Source organism: Eptatretus burgeri, chromosome 12 (genome assembly GCF_056783735.1).
Source record: "Eptatretus burgeri isolate ZD-2024b chromosome 12, Ebu_testis_v1, whole genome shotgun sequence".
NCBI lineage: Eukaryota > Metazoa > Chordata > Myxini > Myxiniformes > Myxinidae > Eptatretus > Eptatretus burgeri.
This window is the reverse complement of record NC_140972.1, coordinates 17009384-17031823: the sequence shown is the minus strand read 5'-3', so window position 1 is coordinate 17031823 and position 22440 is coordinate 17009384. Positions and strand designations below refer to the sequence as shown.

The following is a 22440-nucleotide window of genomic DNA, read 5'->3' as shown; positions in this document are numbered from 1 at the left end:
TGCTTTTAGAATTTGTATGATGGTGAACTTAAAAAAAACAATCACAATGGGACAATACCCCTGGGCACTCACCTGGTTGCGGCTGGATAAGAAAACCAGGGAACTACTGGTTGGCGTCAATAACCCACACAATATTTAACGGAGAAGAAAGGACATATCTGGATTTTTTTTATGGCAGTGAACAAACTTTGGTACACCACGGGTGATGAAGGTTGTGGTCAAGCTTCATAAAAATTGTGTGTAGTTTCTGAGAAGTTGCAAATATTTGTGGATGGACAGACTGACGGACGACGTGCCATCCCATAAGCTCCCCAGAACTATGATCCAGGTGAGCTAAAAATCAAAATCTACAATCTAGCGTTGGTACCAGAGCATTTTACATTGCCAAGTACAAGAACTAATAATGACTACTGAGTGAAAACTAGATTATTTTGATGGGCAATGGTCCTCCGGGTAAAATGGCCGAATATAATTTATAATGGGGAACTAAGAAAGTAGATGGAGCAACACATTTAAGGAGTAACTTGGCAACATGGAGACAAATTAGAATGACTTCTGATCACGTTTGGCACCTGGATAACAGGAGATGGGCAAAGAGCTGGAGAATTTATGTGAGAAGATCAGTGGGTAGACTGAAAACCAGGCACAAGAGTAAGAGGACCCAGATGTGTACCAGGCTTTTGGACCTGACACAAAATAGAAAAAAGCAAAGTGAAATTGTCAATGCACTGTCATTGTATGTCATCTGACATCTGAGCTCACAATTTTGTGAAAAGGGATCCTGCACATGGCTGCTCTTATTTTCAGTTCAATGTTGCCATTTATTGGCAATTGAAAGGGAATGCTTGGCCATCGGAGTGCCTCATTTCCTCAACACCAACCACAGGTTTGTTGTCGCAACTCTGAAGTTGCGGCTTAAATCCAGGAGAATGGTGCCATCCCAGACGAGGCTGGATGTTGGCAAGCTCAAGGATGAGAGGGTAGCTGAGGAGTTTGTGAACAGGGTGAGTGGGGATTTGGGGGGGAGGGGAGGGTCTGAGTGTTTTGGGGAATCCTGAAGACTTGTGGAATGCCTTCCAGACTACCATCCTTGATGTTGCCAGTGGATGTCTTTGAATTGACCATCAGGCGAAGAAGAACTTTGTTTCCCAAGGGACACTGGATACCATTGACCAGAGATGGAGGGCCAGGCTTAATGGCAGAGCTGAGGTGTAAAACTGTGCGTGCGCTGAGAGTGGACAAGGAGGAATCTGTGAAGGGGTAGAGCATCGCCTGCGGTCAAGTGATTCTCATCCTACTTGCAGAGGAGTTCATGCATTGCGTTCCTGCAAGCCCATTACTTGGTGTAATGCAGTTAGAGTGGAGGGTGATGGGTTCTTGACAGAGGAGCTGAACGGAAGGTCCTCTGAGCCAGTTACTTTGAGTGGCTGTACCATGCTAACCCACCAGCTGTTGAGTTGGACATCAGGGGTATCACTATTCCTGTTGCTGACCCTTCAATAAACTGTGAACCACCTTCGTTTGTAGAAACAAAGGCTGTAGTGAACCAGTTGAAAGGGGTCAAGCTCTTGGGATCTGTGGCATCCATGTTCAACTTCTCAAGGCTGATGGCAATGCTGTACTTATGTTGTTGCATGCATTTCTGTGCTTTGGAGCACAGGCATCATCCCAATTGATTGAAAGAGGGGCCTTGTTGTCCCTCTCTGGAAAGGGAATTGTGATTGCCTGGACTGTAACAAATACCAAGGGGGTGATGCTGCTCTCTGTGCCAGGCAAGGTCTTTGCTCAGATATATTATATTTATTGACAGGGTTCGCCACCATATGCTTGAGCACCAGTGTCCAGAGCAGTCAGGCTTTACACCAAATAAGTCAACGATTGACCGTATCCTTGCTCTTCAGGTCCTCACCGCACGCAGACGAGAGTTTCGGCAGGGGCTGCTTGCAGCCTATGATCTCTGTGAAGCGTTTGATTCAGTGAATCGGGATGCCTTCTGAAAGATTTTTGGTCTTCGTGGGGTGCCACCAAAACTGCTCGATGTGATGTCTGACCTATACTCTGGTACTGAGTGTGGAGATGCCATCTCTGGCTTATTTCCAGTTGCCACTGGAGTTCGTCAAGGGTGTGTTATGGCCCCCACACTTTTCAGCACTCGTAGAGACTGGATTATGGGGAAGATGTCGGAGAGATCAAGTTGCGGTGCATCGTTTGGAAATGTCAAGATCTCTGACCTTGATTTCGCAGATGATACAGTCTTTGCGGAGACTCTGGATATCCGTTTGGAGGCCTTTGAGGTGCTGAATGAGGAGTCGGAGCCGCTGGGATTACGGGTCTCCTGGGTCAAAACTAAGATCCAGGCTTTCAATGACATCTTGGATGCTGCTGTCCTGTCTGTACCTGTTTGTGGTGAGGATGTTGAGGTCACGGACAGTCACTTGCCTTGGCAGTGATATTCATGTCTTTGCTGGCTGTGAGCCAGAGGTCAACAGACGTCTGGGTCAGGCCTGGGGAGTCCTGGATTCATTGGATCATGGGGTGTGTCGCTTTCAGTACCTGTGTAGGAGGACGAAAGTCTGAGTCTTCAGGTCCTTGGTGCTTCCAGTCTTGCTCTATGGATGTGAGACTTGGAATCTGACCAGGGATCTGAGACGGAGACTTAATTCCTTTTGTACCAGGTCTCTTTGGAGAATCCTTGCCTATCGCTGGTCGGACTTTGTGTCCAACGAGCAGTTGCTGAGAGAGACTCAAATGAGATTTGTTAACTGCATAGCCCATGAGCGTCAGCTGCAGCTGTATGGACATCTGACTCGTTTTCCTGATGCTGATCCTGCTCACAGATTCTCTCAGCGAGGGATCCTCGTGAGTGGAGGAGGCCAATGGGCCAACCACGTGCCTCGTGGTTGCAGTAGATTGATCAACATCTCAAGGAGATGGGGATGGGCCAGGCATCTGTCTGGGGTTGGCGAGACGGAGGCCCTTGGAGTACTGGTGCAAAGTGGATGCATTGACGCGCTATTCCGGCACATGTTCCCGTACCTGACCCTGACCTGACATGCATGTGAGAAAGGACAAAGTCCAATGTGGGGCATATTGTTGGAACTGACCGATGGGTTATTGAAAGGAGCAGATGATTTTGAACAGACCGATGGGGCATTAAAAGAAAGACTGAAAGGAGCAGAATTGGTGGGATTGTTGGAACAGACCATTGGTGGATTGAAAGTAACAGAGGGTGAGGCAGAGGGAAGACATCACACCAGGGAAACACAAACTAACATCAATGCATGCCCCCCCCTTGCCCCCACCAAACCCTTAAACAAGGGGCAATGGCCCACCTATATGTGGACTATTTAAATATCTCGTCCTCCGCTCGCCTACGTGTTCATATATGCTCTCCCCTGGGGTGCATTTCCAAAACCATCACAATATAGATGCTGAGCAAGGAAGTAGCATATCCAATATATCAGGTGTGGTATGACTGTCAGAGTCAGAATAGGACTGCTGACCTTTGACTCTGAGCAGATGTTTTAATCACAATGCCATTCAGTTCATTCATCTTCAGTTGTGTTGAAGATGAATGGAAATGACACAGTTCCTTTTGAGATTTATTTTTTCCCTGTGTGAATCTGACAAACCAGGGCATGCGTTTTGTGTTACCTGTGATGCAATAATTTGTTGTTCCAAGAGGTGTCTCGAGTTTGGGGCATGCAACAAAATCTAAACAAACATTTTGTCAAATGATAAAAGAAATTAATTTTAGAAAGTATGCAAATGAAGTGTCCTGAAATTTCTTTAAATGCACCCGAGAGCATTATTTCTCCTTCAGCTTCTCATTGCCTGGGTGATACGACTCGCTTTGCTCAACATTCAGGTAGCAGTTAAGCAGATTTTATTGCATCCTGTTCTCGTCACGACTTTTGAATAGCACTTGCTTCCTTGAGTACACAATATATTTCCAAATGGCAAGGAATATCAGAAGCCGTTCATGCTTTCTTCATGCACGTGTTCTGTGCTGTTCAGATGCGCGACGAGAAGCACCTTCGTGTCAACGCAGTGAGGGCTCCAGGTGTGCCATCCAACTCTTTCAAGCCATCCTACTCACTGGATGATCTCAAGAAAAGGTATGCCTTGTGTTGCACACTTTGCCAATCAAACTTCCTGGAAGTACAATTAAAAATAAATCGCACCAAGCAAATTTTATGCCTAATGAGAAGGGGTGATTCAAAGCAGGTCAATTTGTTTCTCAAAATTATCATTAATTCTCACTTTATAAAGTGACTTATAGGTACAATATGCTGTGTTTGAAGCTATAAACATGTGCACTGGGTATGGATGTCACCAAGAACCACATGCTGCACCAGTTTTTACCGAATAGATCTTTGTAGTCTGTGCAGCATGAGGTTTATCTTTATTTTAGTTGTAATTTTCCTGACTCTCTCTCGAGAACCTGTTGACGCTCATCACACAGATTGGTGGCCTCTCTTTGCCACAACCTCTGTACCGGTTCTTGTACCCCTCTCTTTAACCCCTCCAGCTTTCACACCTGATTCTAGAAAAGTGTCTCCTTTTGAAACTCCCAAAATCGAGGGTTATTGTTCACCTCCACACGTTTGATATTTGTTTGTTTGTTTGTGTTGTTATTCTTTCACATGTGGAACCATCCTGAGTCTGTTCAATTCCACTCTTTTCTCCAGGGCTTTAAGTTGCCAGTTCATAACCCTCTCAGGTCATCTTCCATCCCTCTCTGTGATCTTACTCATTAAAATACACTTTCATTTACATTTAAACCACCATCTCAGATGAACTCTCCCCTTTGACTTGCAAGTTGCTGTATCCTTCCTTCTCTTGTTTGTTCATCTCCTTGTTCCATCTATGTATTGTCCCACAGGACCACTATGAGTGCCTTACCTTCTACAAGTACCTTCTGTCACCTCCATCTTCCTTGAGCCTAGATTTTGTACACAAAAACAAAAGTATACTCCTAACTTTTTGCTGCAGTTTCTATGCCTGTGAATCAAGTTAGCAATCTTTCTCCCAATGAAGACACATTGTGAGTTTCTGCAGTGGAGGAAATGAGGAAAAATCTTGTCTGTTATTACCATGTCTTGGACACTATCTTTTCTCCTTATTCTTTGCAGCAAGAATGAATCTCGAGGCTGGAAGGTTTTCGTTTTTTAATGCACGCTTTTTCATGTTTCTCTTCAGTTGACTTACAATTTACTTGCTCATTTTGTTGTGATACATCTTCAAAGTAAAAGAACAAGTGTGCTTAAATGTTTTAATTTTTATCTTGCCAAAACGAAGTTTTTGCAAGATATGTTAGTCAGCTTGTATGTTTTTTTTTTGTTTGTTTTTTTTTTGCTTTTTTTGTTTGTCTGTAATCACATATAAAAAATTCTGCAGAGCACAGTTATCATTGGAAATTTTTGTAACTTCGCATATCAGAGGCCTATAGAGGTCCCTTTCAGCGCATAAAATTTTGAAGGTCAGATCACTTTGTCGCAAATCAGGGGAGTCGACGAAACCCTTATTTTTTGAGTATTTTTGATCGGATCGTCTTCAAACTTCATGGGAATATAGTTCATGGTCTGGCGCTCAGCTGATTAATTTTTGGTGGCGATTGGCCTTGACCTTCATTTGTTTTTTTTTTATCTTGCCAAAACGAAGTTATTGCAAGATATGTTAGTCGGCTTGTATGTTTTTTTTTTAATTTTTATTTTTTTGTCTGTAATCACGTATAAAAAATTCTGCAGAGCACAGTTCTCATTGGAAATTTTTGTAACTTCGCATATCAGAGGCCTATAGAGGTCCCTTTCAGCGCATAAAATTTTGAAGGTAAAGGTCAAGGTCACTTTGTCGCAAATCAGGGGAGTCGACGAAACCCTTATTTTTTTGAGTAATTTTGATCGGATCGTCTTCAAACTTCATGGGAATATAGTTCATGGTCTGGCGCTCAGCTGATTAATTTTTGGTGGCGATTGGCCTTGACCTTCATGGTTAGCGCCAAAGGTCAAACATATTTGACCCCAAGATCAAATTTTCAAGTTTTAGGAACCATATCGTGTAGTACCTCAAATTGAACACCTCGATGAGTGCTTTCTAGATGTGTCAAGCTTGAGACATTATGACGTCAGTTGGTGACGTTATGAGGCAAACGCATATTTTTCATGGTTACTCTGTAGAACGATTCTCATCGGAATCTCTCGTAGGCAGATATTCCTCAAGGAGTCGCTCCTGGTGGATAGCAGCTCTGTTCACCTCAGTGTGACCTTAAAAAAGTCACACGTGGTCACCTTTTGGCAAGATACGGGTCACCCTGCGGGTGACATTGGTTTATTTTTTTTTCATTCAAAAGCAAAAGCCTCTGTTTCCAAGGATTGGTGATACAAGCATCGTACCCGTCCTATGGGTGATCTTGTTCCAAGCGTGCAACACGTTCTTCTGACACATCCCTTTATTTTGGTGATGTACTTGTAGGCAACAGACCGCTGCCTCTCACTCCTGAAAATCAAAGTAATTCAGTTTATCTATATGTACTTCACGTACGCCACCCCCACCCCCTTCCCAAAGGAAGAAAATGCCAATGTAGGCGAAAAAAATACTTTTTTCAAAAGTTGATTTGAATCAAACAAAATTTGCACAGGCACAGCTTCAGGGTGCCCTTATGAATCACTGTAAGTTTCAGCTTCCTTGGTCGAATCCTCTCGGAGTAGTACATACATTACATTACATTACATTACATACGCCATAGCTCCATTATAGTATGATGATCATGATCATGATTAATGTTATTATTGATGCAAATATTTTCATGTTCAAATGAAGTACCAATGATTTGTGAATACTCAATTTGATTATCCTTCACATTGCTTCCTGACAGACCGTACTGCTTTGTTAGCTACCTTCGAGAGCTGTTCGATGCTCCTGATGCAATCGTGAGCTACCTGTGCCAAAGATATCGAGTGCATGACGTGCCTGTGGGTACCCAAACCACCAAAGAAAATGTGGAACAGGTACACCACGTGCAAGGTTACAGTCAGATGTCATCACATGACTTTAGATGCTTGCATTTTCTTTGCCACCTCTGTCCTGCACTGTAAAATAAGCTTTGTTAAAGGTCTCTGCATGTACACATTCACAAAAATGAATAACATTTCGACCAAGAGAAAAGTTGATTGTATGAGACAAGGGGAAAGGATGATAAATATGCAGAAAGAAGGCTGGATACACATCAGCATCATGCTGCACCTACCTACCTGCCTACTTATCCCAACCATTTATGCGAGGCAAAAGCTGCACGCAAACCCAACAGAGTTAGTACGAACTTGTCAAAGTTTGGTGGTGTCTCAGTTTTTGTTGATCCTGGACTTTGCAGGTTGTGTTTGGTGAACTTTGTTCGGGTGGAACTTTAAATGCACTTGAAGTTTCTTCCATGGGCATGAGCATGTGAACTCTCATCGGGTTGATCTCACTTGCACATTATAAATGTGATGTTTGTTGTTGGCATTTATTGCATTTTTCAGAGCTTTTATCTCTTAAAAGAGAAAGCAGAAGTATTAATTTGAGTTTTGTCATTTTTTTTGGCTTTTCATTTATAATTTTCTTTTCATCTGCTTGGTGGGCGGGAGGGGGGGGGGGAGAAAGGAGAGTGAGGTGGAGCTGTGGCTTGGAGGAACTTATCAATTATTTAATACTCTGTGCATGATGCAACATAATTTCAGATTTAATCTCTGCATCATGTGTTTGTTCTCTCTCTCTCTATCTCTCTCTCTGATGTACCATACTCTTCACAGAGCGTTGATGCCACCAAAGTAGCTTATTGAGTGAGTTATGCTGGGTGGTATACCATTCCTTTTCCAGCAGTAGTTAGGGCAGGAATTTGCAATTTGTTCTTGGTGCCGGCAATAGCTCGCCTACTCTTTGTGAAGGACACCGTGTTGTCTTTAACATCCACCAACTAATTCCGGCAGACGGGGTGCTCATTTAATGTCCATCCGAAGGACGCACACACATTGACGAATCACTCTACCTGTGAAACATCAGGATGGCAGTTTATAGCTGGGTCAGGATTCAAAGCCAGGCTAGACAGCTTAGAGGCGAGTGTGCATACCTCTTGGCCGTCCTGGCCTGCATTTTTGTTTGCTTGTTGTTGTGCAGGAACCCTTTGTTCAGTCAAATCAGTTTTTAGATGTCCGAATGCTGACAAACCTGAACTGAAGATTTTCTCAAATGATATTGAAGTGAAAGCATTGAAGTGAGTCTTGTCGCCCAACACAGTCCGAAGCAATGAATATTGCCCAGCACTATAAATAGTTATTGGAAAATGGCCACAGATTTCAGACATTAAGTGATTAAGGCCTCAAGTCTGAATACTTCATTTTCCCACAGTGTATATGAAGTGGCTTTGGGAGTTTTTACATCAGATTGTCGCAGTGGCTTTGGCAGGTTTACATCAGATGTCATTGGCAGAAAAAATAAGCGAGGGTTTGATTTCCTGCCGAAGATGGTTGTTATCGATGCTCGACAGAGTTTTTTTTTTTTCAGTGTCATTTGTGCAATTTTTTTTCAACTTATTTAAGCATGTGTGTATGCTTACCATTGATGATGAAAATGTTTTTTAATTTTATTATTATTTTTTATTTTTTGGTAAAATAATTCTTCAGCAAAAATATTGGTTTCCACCCAAAATTAAAATTAAATAATATACATATACAGTGGTATCATTCCAGTATGATAGAAAATTGTAATTATTTCACATTATCTGCATTACTCAATCGCTATCCATTTGTCTGCAGCCACCTCTTCTTTATATTTTTATCTGTATTCAAACATTTTGCTGTGAAAATGTTGAACTGAAGCTTTTGGTGTACATGACATCTGATATATTTAATCAGTCCTAAGCTATTGCTGTGAACATGGTCGAGGGGATGGGATAATTTAATTTGATTAATTGGCTGTCTGTGAATGGAACGTCAGAGTGTATGTGTTTTGATTTGCTGTCCCGTCAATTACCCCAATTAGCATTGTCAGAGACCGGGTGTTTAGATAGCGCCACATCATCCTTTAGTCCCTCTGTGTTGTTTCACCATTAAATGTGTTATATTTTCCTCGAATTACCCCATTTGAAGTGTCACTCTGGTGCGGAGCTGGAGAGGCTTTTCTTCTGGTGGCTCTGAGTTTAAGAAGAAGTAGATGATCCTCATCATCCTCCCCACTGCAGTCCTTCGACTATGGAAGAACTCCAGATGGCAGACTCGAGCAAAGGCACAAAGCCACGCTCCTGGAAATTACAATACATTCTTTCATTTTTTTTCTGATGGAGATTTAGGTAACTCCAGCCACCTGCATCTCTTACTTGTACTTGCTGGACACATTCAACTCAACCCTGGTCCAGCCATCTACATCTGGCCTATATGCAACATTATAATCACCAACCGTCGCTACTCGGTTCTCTGCATTGGATGTAACAGATAACTCCATCACAAACATACAAACCTACCTTTATACAAAGCTTATATTCAGCTTGCAATGGACCTGTGGCTGTCCAATACACCTCTCTGCAGTCATGCAATCCACCACAATCGTAATGCAATAAATTCCATGTGAACATTCTACAGCTCAATATAAATGGCATTCAAAACAATTCAACACAACTTCAAAATTTGATCAACAAACATAAAATAGACATATAATAGCACTCATTCCAGAGAACAAACTTAACAATGCCTTCAAATTCTCCCACATCTTTCCAAACCACTCTTTCATCAGAAAGGATTGACCAGGCAGTAGAGGTGGTGGAGGACTTCTCACCCTCATCCACAAATACATATTTTCCAACACAAATACAAAATATCCCTGACTTAATTGGAGGCAGCTCTCAATGCAAAAGATCCCTCCTGGTTAACCAACCAAAACCAAAATGTAAGAGGTACACTAATTTCAGAACAAGACCATTTAAATATCCTTAATGATCACAACTCTCCCACTAGACTCTATCTCTGTCCCAAGGACTCTCCCACATTCCCTGATGTATATCTTATGCTCTGCCATACTCAAGACAACCATGTCACTATTTCTGACCTTTCATCGGATCACCTACCCATCATCATCATCATCATTCATCAACTCAACCCCAAATACATTGTTAAAATCACAGAGAAATGTATCCTAACTTTAACAAAGCCAATTCACCTAACTTCGCATACATAGAACAAGCTTTTTACAAATTATGACTTCCTTGCATTCAAGTCAATAGCTCCAGCAGCACAACATGTTAACAAAATAGTAAGATGCACCCAAAAATTCTCTCCCAAAAAGCCACATTCTAAATTTAAATCCCAAATTCACAACATAAATAAAACATTTAATTAACCCTTTGAGGACCATAAGCATCTTGAAAGTAATTATCAGATACAAGTCCAATTTTATTATTCGTTTGGTTATAGTAATCACGAATATGAAGTGCAATTTAAAAGTGTGCATGACGAAAAAAGTTTTGCTAATTGAAACCACAAAAGCTCTCACCCAGTTCGAACCCAGCATCATATTCGCCCATTTCTCTCTTATGAACCCCAAGGAAAATACTGGAAAGGCTCATCCTAAATAAAATCTCCCCTTTTGTTCATCTCGCCCCCATCACGGCATGGCTTCCCTCCACACCACTCAACAACCACCCACCTCTCTACGTTAACACTACTTTTATAGAAGGCTTCAGCCAAAAACAACCCCGACTTAGAACTGTTCGATCGGCAAGAGACATAAATAAAGCTTTTGACACCGTACCGCACCATATTCTCATTGAAAAAAATCCCCAACAGCAATGTGCTTACCAACAATATGAAATCACTAGGAAATTTTGTCTGGTCATTGAGCTCAAACAATTACCAAACCCTCTCTTCCTTCATACTTCTACTTAATGGTGTCCTAGAGGACTCTGTACAATCTCCCTCGCTCTCCAAACTATCCCTCCATAATAACCTCCCAACCCCTCAAGCCGACTCATCATTTCTTGCGTGTGCAGATGATGTAATCATTGCCTCACAACGTTTGAATTTTTTCCAGACTACCAACACCCTTCAGCAATATCTCTACAATCTTAAAAACGGGTTCATACTGAATTAATGACTTCATCTCCACCCAAATCTTTTGTAACCCTTCTCACCCCGGACAGACATGAACCCAATGCACACCCAACCATTACCCTTGTCAATCAACAACTTTTTCTCAACAGACATCCAAAATTACTGGGCATCACCTTGGATACCCAAATGACTTTTACACAACACACCGATATATTCACTGCCAAGGATTACCGAAAAATCAAGACACTAAAAGCACTCACTCATACAACCTTATGACAACACAAAGAATCACGTCTAACAACTGACAAACAGTTTATCCAGATTACCATCAATTATACCAGCTCTCATTGGACTGCCACTCATTCAAACAATGATATAAAAATATATTTTTGAAAAATACAAAACAAAGCTCTCAGGATAGCAACTGGTTGAACAAGATCTCCAAACATAGCCCACTTACATGCAGAAATAAAAGTACTTGCAATTGTAATCCACCTAAATATGAAAAGCACTCAATTCATCGCCTCTGCAGCTCAACATCCCCCTCATCCATGTCACTCTACGACTATCCATCATCCACACCAACGACATATGAAATGTACAAATGCTCACCATTACTCCAATATCCTTGATATGATACCTCCTGCCCCACAAAACTCCTCCAAGAGCCGTCACATTCACATCTATCTATCGTCGCAGTCCAGAGAACATCGCCCCACAAACAATATCCTCAACAATTCTCCCCCCCCCCCCAAAATTTACACTTCTGAAGCAATACTTAATCATGAAATGTGTCCATCTGGCTAGACTCTGGTGTGGACACCACCCCTCCCTTATCAACATAGGCACCAGCCCACACTAAACCCAACATGTCCCTTCTGTCTAACTGCCCCACAAACCACCACACATATTATGATGAGCTGCCCCTCCCTGGTCCAACAAAGATACCTCTTCAACATCTCTTCTGCACTAGATCTCTGGGAGCATCTGGTGGCTACTCAGAAGATAGTAGGGCAGTTTGCCACCACAATGAGAGAGCAAAGCAGATGGGTGCCACAGTGATATATATATATATATATATATATATATAAATATATATATATATATATATATATATATATATATATATATATATATATATATATATATATATATATATATATATATATATATATATATATATCTTCTTCTTCTTCTTCTTTCGGCTGCTCCCGTTAGGGGTCGCCACAGCGGATCATCCATTATGATCCGCATAGTGATTTGGCACATGTTTTACGCCGGATGCCCTTCCTGATGCAACCCTGGTCGCCTCTTGCGACACAGGGATATATATATATATATATATATATATATATATATATATGTATATGTATATGTATATGTATATGGATCAGCACTGCAATGAGAGCAGAAAGCAGATCAGTACCACAGCGGGAGAGGAGAGGAGAGCAGATTGACGTCGTGGCAGCGGATAATGAGAGCAGGTCGGTGGTGCAGCGGGAGAGGAGAACATATCGGTGGCACAGTGTGAGATGATCAGATTGACACCCGCAGTTTGGCAGTGAGGAGAGTAGAGTAGAGTGGAGAGAGCAGATCGGCGGTGCAGCAGGAGAGGAGATCGGTGACACCGCATCCCTCCTGCAGAATTCCTGACACTGGTGGACTATGCCACAGCGCATACAGTCCGTACTGGCCACACTTGGTGGGCCAACACACTATTATGTGACTTTACATTGGCGTTTGCTTTTTTTTGTCCAGTGTGTGTGTGTGTGTGTGTGTGTGTGTGTGTGTGTGTGTGTGTGTGTGTGTGTGTGTGTGTGTGTGTGTGTGTGTGTGTGTGTGTGTGTGTGTGTGTGAATGATGATTCATTTCATTGAGATGCCCTGCTTTTATATATCCAATGAACAAATTTTGTCATGCTAATTTTGATGACATTGTTGTCCCTTTGTTGAATGTTGCTGTTGTGCAGGTTACCAAGACCTTTTCACTGAGGAATTTTTACACTCCAGAATCAAGGTTTGCGGTTAAGAAGTCTTTTTACTCAGGCCAGATAATTACAAGTAACACTGCGTTGAGGGAGCCAAGACTACTCACAGAAGCCCTGGATGTTGAGCAGTGTCAGCAGCTCCAAAAGCAGCTTCAGGTTTGATAAATATGGATCCACAAACTCATTGCCTGGATAATTTTGTGATGAGGAATGTAATGTTTTTATTGCACACCTGAACATATCACCATCTCTATTATAATACCAAGCTTGCACACTAAAAACTCGGCTCGCCGTCACACAATCCCTATGAAACTGCTGTGGCACTTAGCGGACATGCCGACAATGTTTGGGAAGTCTTGGCATTCCATAGTACCACTTGCATTTTGCACAATGCGTATTTTTGTCATTCCCCATGTACGGTCTGTCATCTGCTACCAGCTATGTTTTACTGCTATCTCGTGCATGTGCACAAGTATCGCTAGTTTAGTTAATTTATGGGTTACAAGTAAATATTTTGTTTGTCAAAACATTTTCTCAGGGTGCTCGGAGTTGTTTCATTACTTTATTTATTTTTTGCTTCCTGAGTTTTTTTTAATTTTTATTCTTCTTTCTTCACTTTTACCTTTTGCAGCTCTTGGACTCACAAATAGCTACCAAGAATACTCAAATTGATGACCTCAATGGAAAACACAGGAACTTATCTCGAGAAGACAATGAGCTTCGGAAGAGAAAGAAGCAACTGGGAGAGAGGAAGAGCAAGTGCAGAGCACTGGAACAAAGGATACATTTGAGGAAGGAAAGGTAAGTGACACCCTTGACATAGTTCAACTTATAAATCACGAAGAACACATTGGGGAGGGTGGGGACATGTACAGTGCTTTTAGAAAGTATTCACATCCCTCGACTTTTTATCTGCACAGTGGGTGGAAATCATCGCTGTGCTACACGTGTTCCGTGCAGTGTGGGCATTTGGTGTTTTGTCCCTTTGGTCTTTGTGAGGACGCATTCGTACGGGAAGGGCGTGGCCGTGGCTTTTACAGGCGGCTGCGGCTTGGATTTACACCAGGAAAGGAGAAAAAGAGTAGGAATAACGTTAGAGATATAATCAGACCTAACTATGAGATTCACACAATGTACTTGTTCCGTTTGTCCCATTAGACAAGAGGGAAGGGACTATCTGTGCGTATATTAATGAAATAACTGTCTGGAGACCACTGTATGATGGATGGCATTGCGTTGGAGGGATGCGGTTTCCAGAACCGTAACTATATATATATATATATATATATATATATATATATATATATATATATATATATATATATATATACATATATATACATATATACACATATATATATATATATATATATATATATATATATATATATATATATATATATATATATATATATACATATATACATATATACATATATACATATATACATATATACATATATACATATATACATATATACATACATATATACATATATACACACATATATACAGTCATGCGCCGCATTGCAACGTTTCGGTCAACGATGGACCGTATATACGACTCAGGTCCCATAATATTATAATGGAGCTGTGAAATTCCTATTGCCAAGTGACGTCGTAGCCGTCATGGCGCTGCCAGTCCTATAAAAGTACAGTCTAGTACATACAATTATGTGCAGTACATAATACTTGATAATGATAATAAACAACTATGTTACTGGTTGTTTGTATTTACTATGCTGTACTTTTTATAGTTGGTTCAGAGTGTACTCTTTCCACTTGTATCAAAAAAAGTTTAATGTAAAACAGTATGCCGTGTTACGCAGTGCAGCCTCAGACATCTCGTGTTTACCGCGTCTCTTGATTGCATCATTTTTCCGTGTGCTTGATTTAATCTCGTGTTGTTTGTCAGTACAAGTCCCTGCTGTCAGTACAAGTAAGAGAAAATGTAAAAGTTTCACAGCCAAATCCAAACTGAAAGTTCGTCAGTTTGCAGAAATGCATGGCAACGGATAAGCAGGTCATATATTTGATTTAAGAAATACGGAAGACCATTTACCGGTCCCTGAAATAGCTTCAGAAATATATATATATATATACATATATATCGGTAAAATACGCGAAAGAACTAAAGAACTCCAATTAAAGGTATTACAATTATACTTGCAAAAAAAACCTGCCTCTTTTTGTATCTTCTTGGTGATTTAAATCAGCCCCTTGTACTGTATTATGAAATGCTGTATAACATGCACATGAGTATACCCTGCAGTTGGAATTTTTGGAACCAATTTAACATATTGGCCGTGGATTATTTGTGTGAAAATACGGTAATCAGCCTTGGAGACTTGGGCTAAAACCGAAATTACCAACAAAAGCTTCATTTGTTACACAAATTGCTCATCCCTTTATTTGGGCACTATTTTGGTGACAGACCGCTGCCACGATCCTCCCCTCCCCCCCCCCCAACCACCCTGCCCCTGACAATAATAAAAAAGACGTAAAATGTCATAGTCCCGTTTTACTCATGAGTAGAAAATGCCCAATATTGCTTTTCACAGAGTTTCAGACACTCATTTTGTACCTATAGTTCAAACCCCACTATACTGCTCATGTGCATATACAGTATAGTATTATATAATATATCGTGATTGTGTAACTCGGATGATTCCAATGACACCAGAGGCCTGAGGACTATGTGCTTATACAAAATGGTGGACGTATTTATTTATTTATTTATTTTTTTATTTATTTTCGAGGTGACAATTGTTGGTGGAGTTGGGCCAGCATTCGAACTGATGGAGCGAAGGCACTCTGACCACACATACATGCATACATCGTCCAAAAACTAACTGGCTTTTATACAGGGTGTGTCAATAAAAGTTTAACCATTTCAAAACTTTATTAACCAAAATATTTGGTAATAAAACAAAAAATTAACTCGAATTTTTGATGCAGAAACGCCATTGTTTCGTTGGCTGTATGCGGGGTAGCACCGTCTTGCATGAACCCCTGTCGCCAGAGGGCTGCGGTGCCCATTGATTTGCTTCAAGTCTTCGTAAAATGTGTTGACAATTGACCGCTATCGTTCGTGATTGATGGTAACAGTTCTTCCGTTTTTGTCTTCAAACCAATATGGCCCAAACACACCTTTGTAGCTGACAGACACGAAGGCAGTGACTTTCCGACCCTTAAGCGATTTCTCTTCAACCTCATCTGGACATTGACTTCCCCAGAAAATGTTCTTGTGTGAATTGACAGCACCATTGACGTGAAAGTGTGCCTCGTCACTAAACCATACATCGTGTTTGGGTTTGCCTCCATCTTCTGCTGCAGCATCTCACACATAGTGACTCATGCTGCTTTAACTCCATCAGTCAATTAATTGGCTGTTGCGATGTGGTAAGGAAAGAGGTTTAAATCTTGTTTCATTATTCTTCTGATACTGCTGGGAGTGAGACCCAGTTCAGCCGATCTCTGTCAATGCGGTTTCTTTGGACTTTGCATGACTGACTCCCGAACTCGTTCCATGTTTCCTTCACACCTTACACTTCTTGGGTGACTGGACCTTCCCTTGTTAATGTTGAGAATCGTCCCTTCACTTTTGAACGTTTTCACGGGTTTCCAAATGGCTGGCCTGCTTGACTTGTTTCTGCGATGCACTCCATCTTCAGTTCAGAACCTCGTCTGGATGGAAGCAATTGATTTGGTCTCAAAATACCACTTGACAATATTTACTCTTTGCTCGATAGAAAACGCCATTTTTCTTGCAGAATACTTTGGTTATGCTTGAATGACTTCTCCAAAGATCATTGATCACCCCTATAAAACCCCAAAAAATTAAGGTGATGATGAAAAGTACAAAAGTCATTTGAAGTGGTTAACCTTTTTATTGGCACACCTTGTATGTATTCGATATCTATCGCAGGAAAAAAAAATCAACTTGCAATGCACATAACTCTGTTGCATCTTGTAGAGATTCAAATATCAATGCGAAATTGTGCTTGCTCATTGTTTTCTTCTCCAGTTTGATGGCCTTAGAAGCATCTAAAGACAGTTTGGAAGATGAAGAATTGCAAACAAAACAGAAGATAAGGAAAATATTGAATGAAAAAGGTCCCATTCTTGTTAACTTGGTGGAGTTGAATAAGGTATTTTTTATTCTCTGCTTTTATTTTTTATTCCATGCTTTTGCTTTGTAAAGATTAGTCCAGTCTTTTGTCTGGTAGAGCTTGAAGATCCATTCTTGGAGCTTGAAATAAATGCAGTCCTTCCTTGTCTGTATAATAAGTATCGCTCTTTCTCGCCATTCTAACCAAATTGCCTCGACTTTAAAATTATGATCACAAGTAACGAACCTGTCCTTACTGACAGGATAAATTCCACCAGAATTATGGATGGAATAATTGCCCAGATTTGGCATATTTTTGTCCAACTTGTATTACTCTCTCCCATGGGGAGTGGCACTATGCCATACATATTTACATCAAGAGAATCGGTGACCTCCCCACCCTGAACCCCTGGGACTGAATTTGTTTTACCGCCATCTTCCCATCAACGAATTTAGTCCATTCTGTGCACACCCTGAGTATAATTACCTGTTTTCAACTCATTCCATCCACCGGTTCAGGAGTTAGTGGCACACGCACAAACAGACACTTCTCGAATTGTAGTATTATGATACCAGGCAATTTATCATCACCTCTTTTGTGTATAATTAATTGATCAAGCTGCCAATCCTGCCTGGTTTGGTCTGCATGTAATGTCAGTCCATTCTTTAAGGTTGACTCGATGCTCTCAGTGTTTGGAATGGGCACTAAAATGCTACCTGTGAAATGGCAGCACTAGTCAAAATTCATTTAACCAAATAAAAAATTTTGGGGGGGTTTTTTGAAGGAAAATATTAAAATTTTTCTTTTGTGTCTCCATGTTGAAAAAAACACGATGTGCTCCACTTCTGTTATGAAATCAGAATGGAGCCTTTCTTCAAAATAAATGCATTAAAAAATGAGAAAGCATCTCAAAATGCAAAGCCCATCCACGTCCACTTTGTACTCAAACTAAACTTGACGAAAATGACAGTTAAAAATTGTACATTTTATTTATGTTCTCCACCATCTCAAAATAAAGGTTTGTTGAAGATTTGATGACAAAAGCTCTCTTGCTCCTGATCCAGGCAAGCTTCAGGATTCGCGGTCCTATTTTTTTTTTTAACCAACTATCACTGAAACCCCCCGCAGCACACTTTAGACCCTGATTTTTTTTTAAATATTTTTTTCCTTAATGCCATTAGTACAGGTGAGCTAAAATGTTACGACCTGGCCCTACACATTGAAATTCAATGGTAAAGAAGGATTTTGATTGAAACATTAATGGCTGGACTATTAATTCACCAATGATGTCATCCACACAATCCTTTGTTTCCCATTGGGTGAAGAATGAGTTGTGCCAAGTTTTAAATTTTTTTGCTGAGGGGTGTCAGAGATACAATGCTTTAATTTTTTGCATTTAATCCAAGATGGTGACCATAATCACATGACCTATGACATCACAATTATAATTAAAATATTCTCCATTGGGGTGGGGGGGGTTTTCCTTTCCTGAAAATTTTATCAATTGGACAAGTGGTCGCTGAGGAAAAAAAAATGCAGACATATAATTCAGCAAAAATTGGGTTGAACAGTTATAATCATGAAAAATATTTCAACAAAATGATTAATTTGTCTTCTTCATTTTCTCATGATAAAGCTTTGAAAATTTGATGACAAAAGCTCAAATGGTAACAACGTTATGGCTCGGACAGACAGACAGACAGACAGACACACACAAGTGAATGCAAAAAGCCCGTCTTTCGCTGTGCGGTGGACGGGCTAACTAGAAGTGCACTCGGTAGAGCTCATACCTCCGCCATGCAATGCCTGATCCAGTAGAACATATCGAGCCCAATAACTTTTTGAAAATTGCTCCATATCGGTTTAGCCCTATCTCTCAATGGTGAAGAATCACTTAGATCATTATCGGATACACATTCGGATCTTCACCAAAATTGAATCAATTCTTCCTTGTCACACACTCTGTGTCTACCAAGTTTCGTCCGAATCCGTACACAACTTTTTGAGATATTGTGCTATATATCGTTCTTGGCCCTATCTCTTAATAGTGAAGAATCATTTTTATAATTCTAGTCGCCAGATCTGGATTTTCACCAAAATCTAATCAATTCGTCCTTGTCACACACCCAACCTGTCCACCAAGTTTCATCCGAATATGTTCACAATTTATCCTACTCACTCACAGACAGACAGACAGGAGTAAAAACGTAACCCCCCGTTCACCTTCGGTGGTGGAGGTAACAATAGGTCATTTTAGTTTGTGGCACAGTATTTTTGTGCAAAGCTGCCACCTCGACGATAAATTCCATGTCACATGCATTTGGATACAAGTATAACAGTTACTGTTTGGTTGTACAATTTATTGTAAGTTCAGAATTGGTGTTTTTAGTGATTGGAGTGATAATTCTTACAGAAAAAGCTACCGCTGCTTCAAGACAAGTCATGCAGTGACCTAAGCTACAGATCTGCATTGTTGAAGCAAATGAAGGAAAAGGGAGAATCCGAGGAGGTGTTCAAGGTCATCGCCTATTTGCAGGTGAGTGAAAGAGCGATTTCATTTTCAAGAATTTGACTTGAATCATACGATATATGATACTTCTGTAGGCTGAGATAGTTGGCATATATATGGCTAATTTCAGCATTCATATAGGGCAGGTTCGTATTAAATTGTCGTGCAATGTGTATGGCACTTCACTCATTTCTGCACTTTTTGACTAAAGTATTGGTCATTTGAAGTGTGCAAATCTGAATGAAAATGCATTTCAGGGGAGTGGGTAGAGTTACAATCCGTAGTTTTAATGTGATATTGTTGTGGGCCGGGGGTCGGTGGCGAGGAACAACCGCAAGACGGAGCAGTGGGGCCGTCTCCCACCGAACACCAGGAATCGAAGGTCGTCACCCCGGATAACTCTGGAGTCATCGGGTCGCTTAAAGGACCGTGATTGCCAATATTTCGACGGCGTGAGGTAGGGTCCACTTGTCTATTCCAATTTACCTAAGTACTCACGCCATCTAACTACGGGGGAAGTTACACCCTCGGCCGGCTTTGTCCGAACCGAGTCGCTGTTACTCACTCGGATCCGGCGTAACCGAGCGGAAATTGCCAAAGCCGCGCAGGCCCAAATGACAACTTACGGCACAATCGGCCTTCCGAATTCTCAAGCCCGAACCATGCTAGGCCAATGAAAGAAAACAAGGACAACGAACTGGAACATTTAACAGGGGTTTATTTACAATAATCCGGAAGGGAGACACAGAGCAGACTTAATCACGAATATGCAGGAAAATGTACAATGAGCAATCAACACTTATACAATCTCTACTTATGGGACGGTGCCACCACAGACACACACACCAAAAGAAAATGGACCCGGATTATCTTTATTTCGACCCTCGCAGCCAAGGGGATAGACAGGCTGGAGGTCAGAATTTGGTCGGTACCTGGCCGCCTCGTGTGGTTTGGCCCGCGACTGCAGGTGTGAAACTCGGGGTCGTCGGCGAGCCCAGACACGGTATAGCCGGGTTCAGGCAGAGGCCAGGGTTGCTCCTCACAGAGGGCCAGCAGAGATTCCCGGCTCGGACTCCGGGTTATTGCTCGACAAAATGAGAGATGGAAGTCGACGGCTGTGGAATAGTCAGAGGACCAGCTTGAGACACGGCAGCGACGACCACCAACGACGCACACCAAAAGCAATGGTGACCCCTTTCTTCTCCGACAATTCCAAACCAACTCCAGCGAGCACAAAGGGGAGCCCGGCAATTATTATCCCTCCCCGGGCGGGGTGGGGTGATCGGTCCTCTGAGGTAATCTTTGCCCTGATTGGACAGGGTTTCGTGGGGTGATATCTGTCCCTCTCTGGACAGGGGGAAAACCCTGCCTTTCTGGGGCGGAGTCGGAGCTCTGAGGTAATCTTTGCCCTGATTGGACAGGGTTTCGTGGGGTGATGTGCTGGCCATCCGTGATTGGACCGGGGGGAACCCCCTCCTTTCCTGGGCGGAGTCGGTGTTCTGAAGTGAGGAAACCTCCGCCCACGTCCGTGGCCGAACGCACGTGGGCAATGGCGTCGATGGTGCGAAGAAGTGAAGGATTGATTTGTTGGCGTTGGGTATTGCAAAAATCTAAGGAGAAGAAACTTCGCAGCACACACATGTAATTCCCTTTAGACATGGGGAGGAATCTAACAATACACATACTTATTGAAATAACTAAGCTTAGGGGCTGCTGTCTGTTTGTGTGCAAATGGCTTCCAGATTCGTAACAATATGACATCACACGAAAATTCGGCGATTCTCTGTTTATATGTCTGAACCTTGTAGAATGCTTATCTATAATAGTAAATGCCAGTGTGTGTCCATCCATCCATCCTTCTCCTGCATAACTCCAAAACCATGAAACCGAGTGGGCCCCAAACTTTGCTTGCATACTAAAATAATTCCAAGGTAGTGCATGAATGAAAATTGGGTGTTTGGGTTAATTTAAGCACCCCTTTTGAAGATACTTAACGGCCTTATTTCATGATCCGTTATCAAGGCGTCATCCTTGGTCAGCCCTCTGTCAGCTTACTGGGGTCTTAATTCACCATTTTGTTCAGCCCGCTCAACAATGCCTTGACTTGGAACAGGCCAAAGCACTCAAAAACGATGAAACACTGAAATAATTTTTTTTTCACTTTCCTCATTTATAACATCGAATTCCTCATCTTAATACCTATGAATCGCCGGATACATCGCAATGCTTAAAAATGCCCGGAAATGCCAGTGTTCATGGCTTTATTTCATTTCCGCAAATGTGATAAACTCTAGAATCTCTTAACCCGAGTCGAATTTCAAAATTTAAGCTTCTTAATTAACTAATCTCAGAAGCAATTTTGACTGCGGAAGAAAAATGAAGTGTTCATTTGTCCAATTCGTACAATGTTTGACTTGCCAGACATCTCCGGGTGTTTGTGGTTTTCTTTGGTTTCAACACAACCTCTAGAATCTCTTCTCCTGAGCCAGATTTCAAAATTTTGACTTCTTAATTGACCTCAGCAACAGTTCCGACTGCTAAAAAAAAAAGAAAAAAAAGTGTTCATTTGTCTAATTCGGACATTGTTTGACATCGCATTTCAGCTGTAATTCTTATAAACATCCAGAGCGTTGTATTCGCACATTATTTGAAACTCCAGACAGTGGTTATCTCTAGACTTATCAGGGCAGTGGTTATGTCTGAGCGGTGTTTGTCTCTGGATGGGGTTTGTGACCGGGCGGTGTGTATATCTCC

The 22440-nt window shown here is 41.5% G+C and overlaps 2 protein-coding genes across 10 annotated transcripts in view; one reads left to right on the top strand and one right to left on the bottom strand.

Moving 5' to 3' along the window:
* The window catches only part of SMC5 (structural maintenance of chromosomes 5), a 166685-nt gene that overhangs the window by 39867 nt on the left and 104378 nt on the right, over nucleotides 1–22440 (top strand). For all 7 annotated transcript variants that reach the window (XM_085849690.1, XM_085849692.1, XM_085849693.1 and 4 more), the window contains 6 exons: nucleotides 4018–4118; nucleotides 6878–7010; nucleotides 13048–13221; nucleotides 13697–13866; nucleotides 17093–17216; nucleotides 19591–19713. In XM_085849690.1, coding sequence (XP_085705816.1) covers nucleotides 4018–4118; nucleotides 6878–7010; nucleotides 13048–13221; nucleotides 13697–13866; nucleotides 17093–17216; nucleotides 19591–19713 — 825 coding nt within the window. The remainder of the gene's footprint in view (nucleotides 1–4017; nucleotides 4119–6877; nucleotides 7011–13047; nucleotides 13222–13696; nucleotides 13867–17092; nucleotides 17217–19590; nucleotides 19714–22440) is intronic.
* The window catches only part of LOC147015168 (uncharacterized), a 126892-nt gene continuing 110553 nt past the window's right edge, over nucleotides 6102–22440 (bottom strand). Inside the window, exon 3 of one of the 3 annotated variants that reach the window (XM_085849699.1) lies at nucleotides 6102–6498. In XM_085849699.1, the coding sequence (XP_085705825.1) occupies nucleotides 6342–6498 (157 nt within the window). In that variant the 3' untranslated portion in view covers nucleotides 6102–6341. Of the gene's footprint in view, nucleotides 6499–7826; nucleotides 9278–13859; nucleotides 14116–22440 lie in introns of those variants that run through there. The other 2 variants (XM_085849700.1, XM_085849701.1) reach the window with 2 other exon arrangements.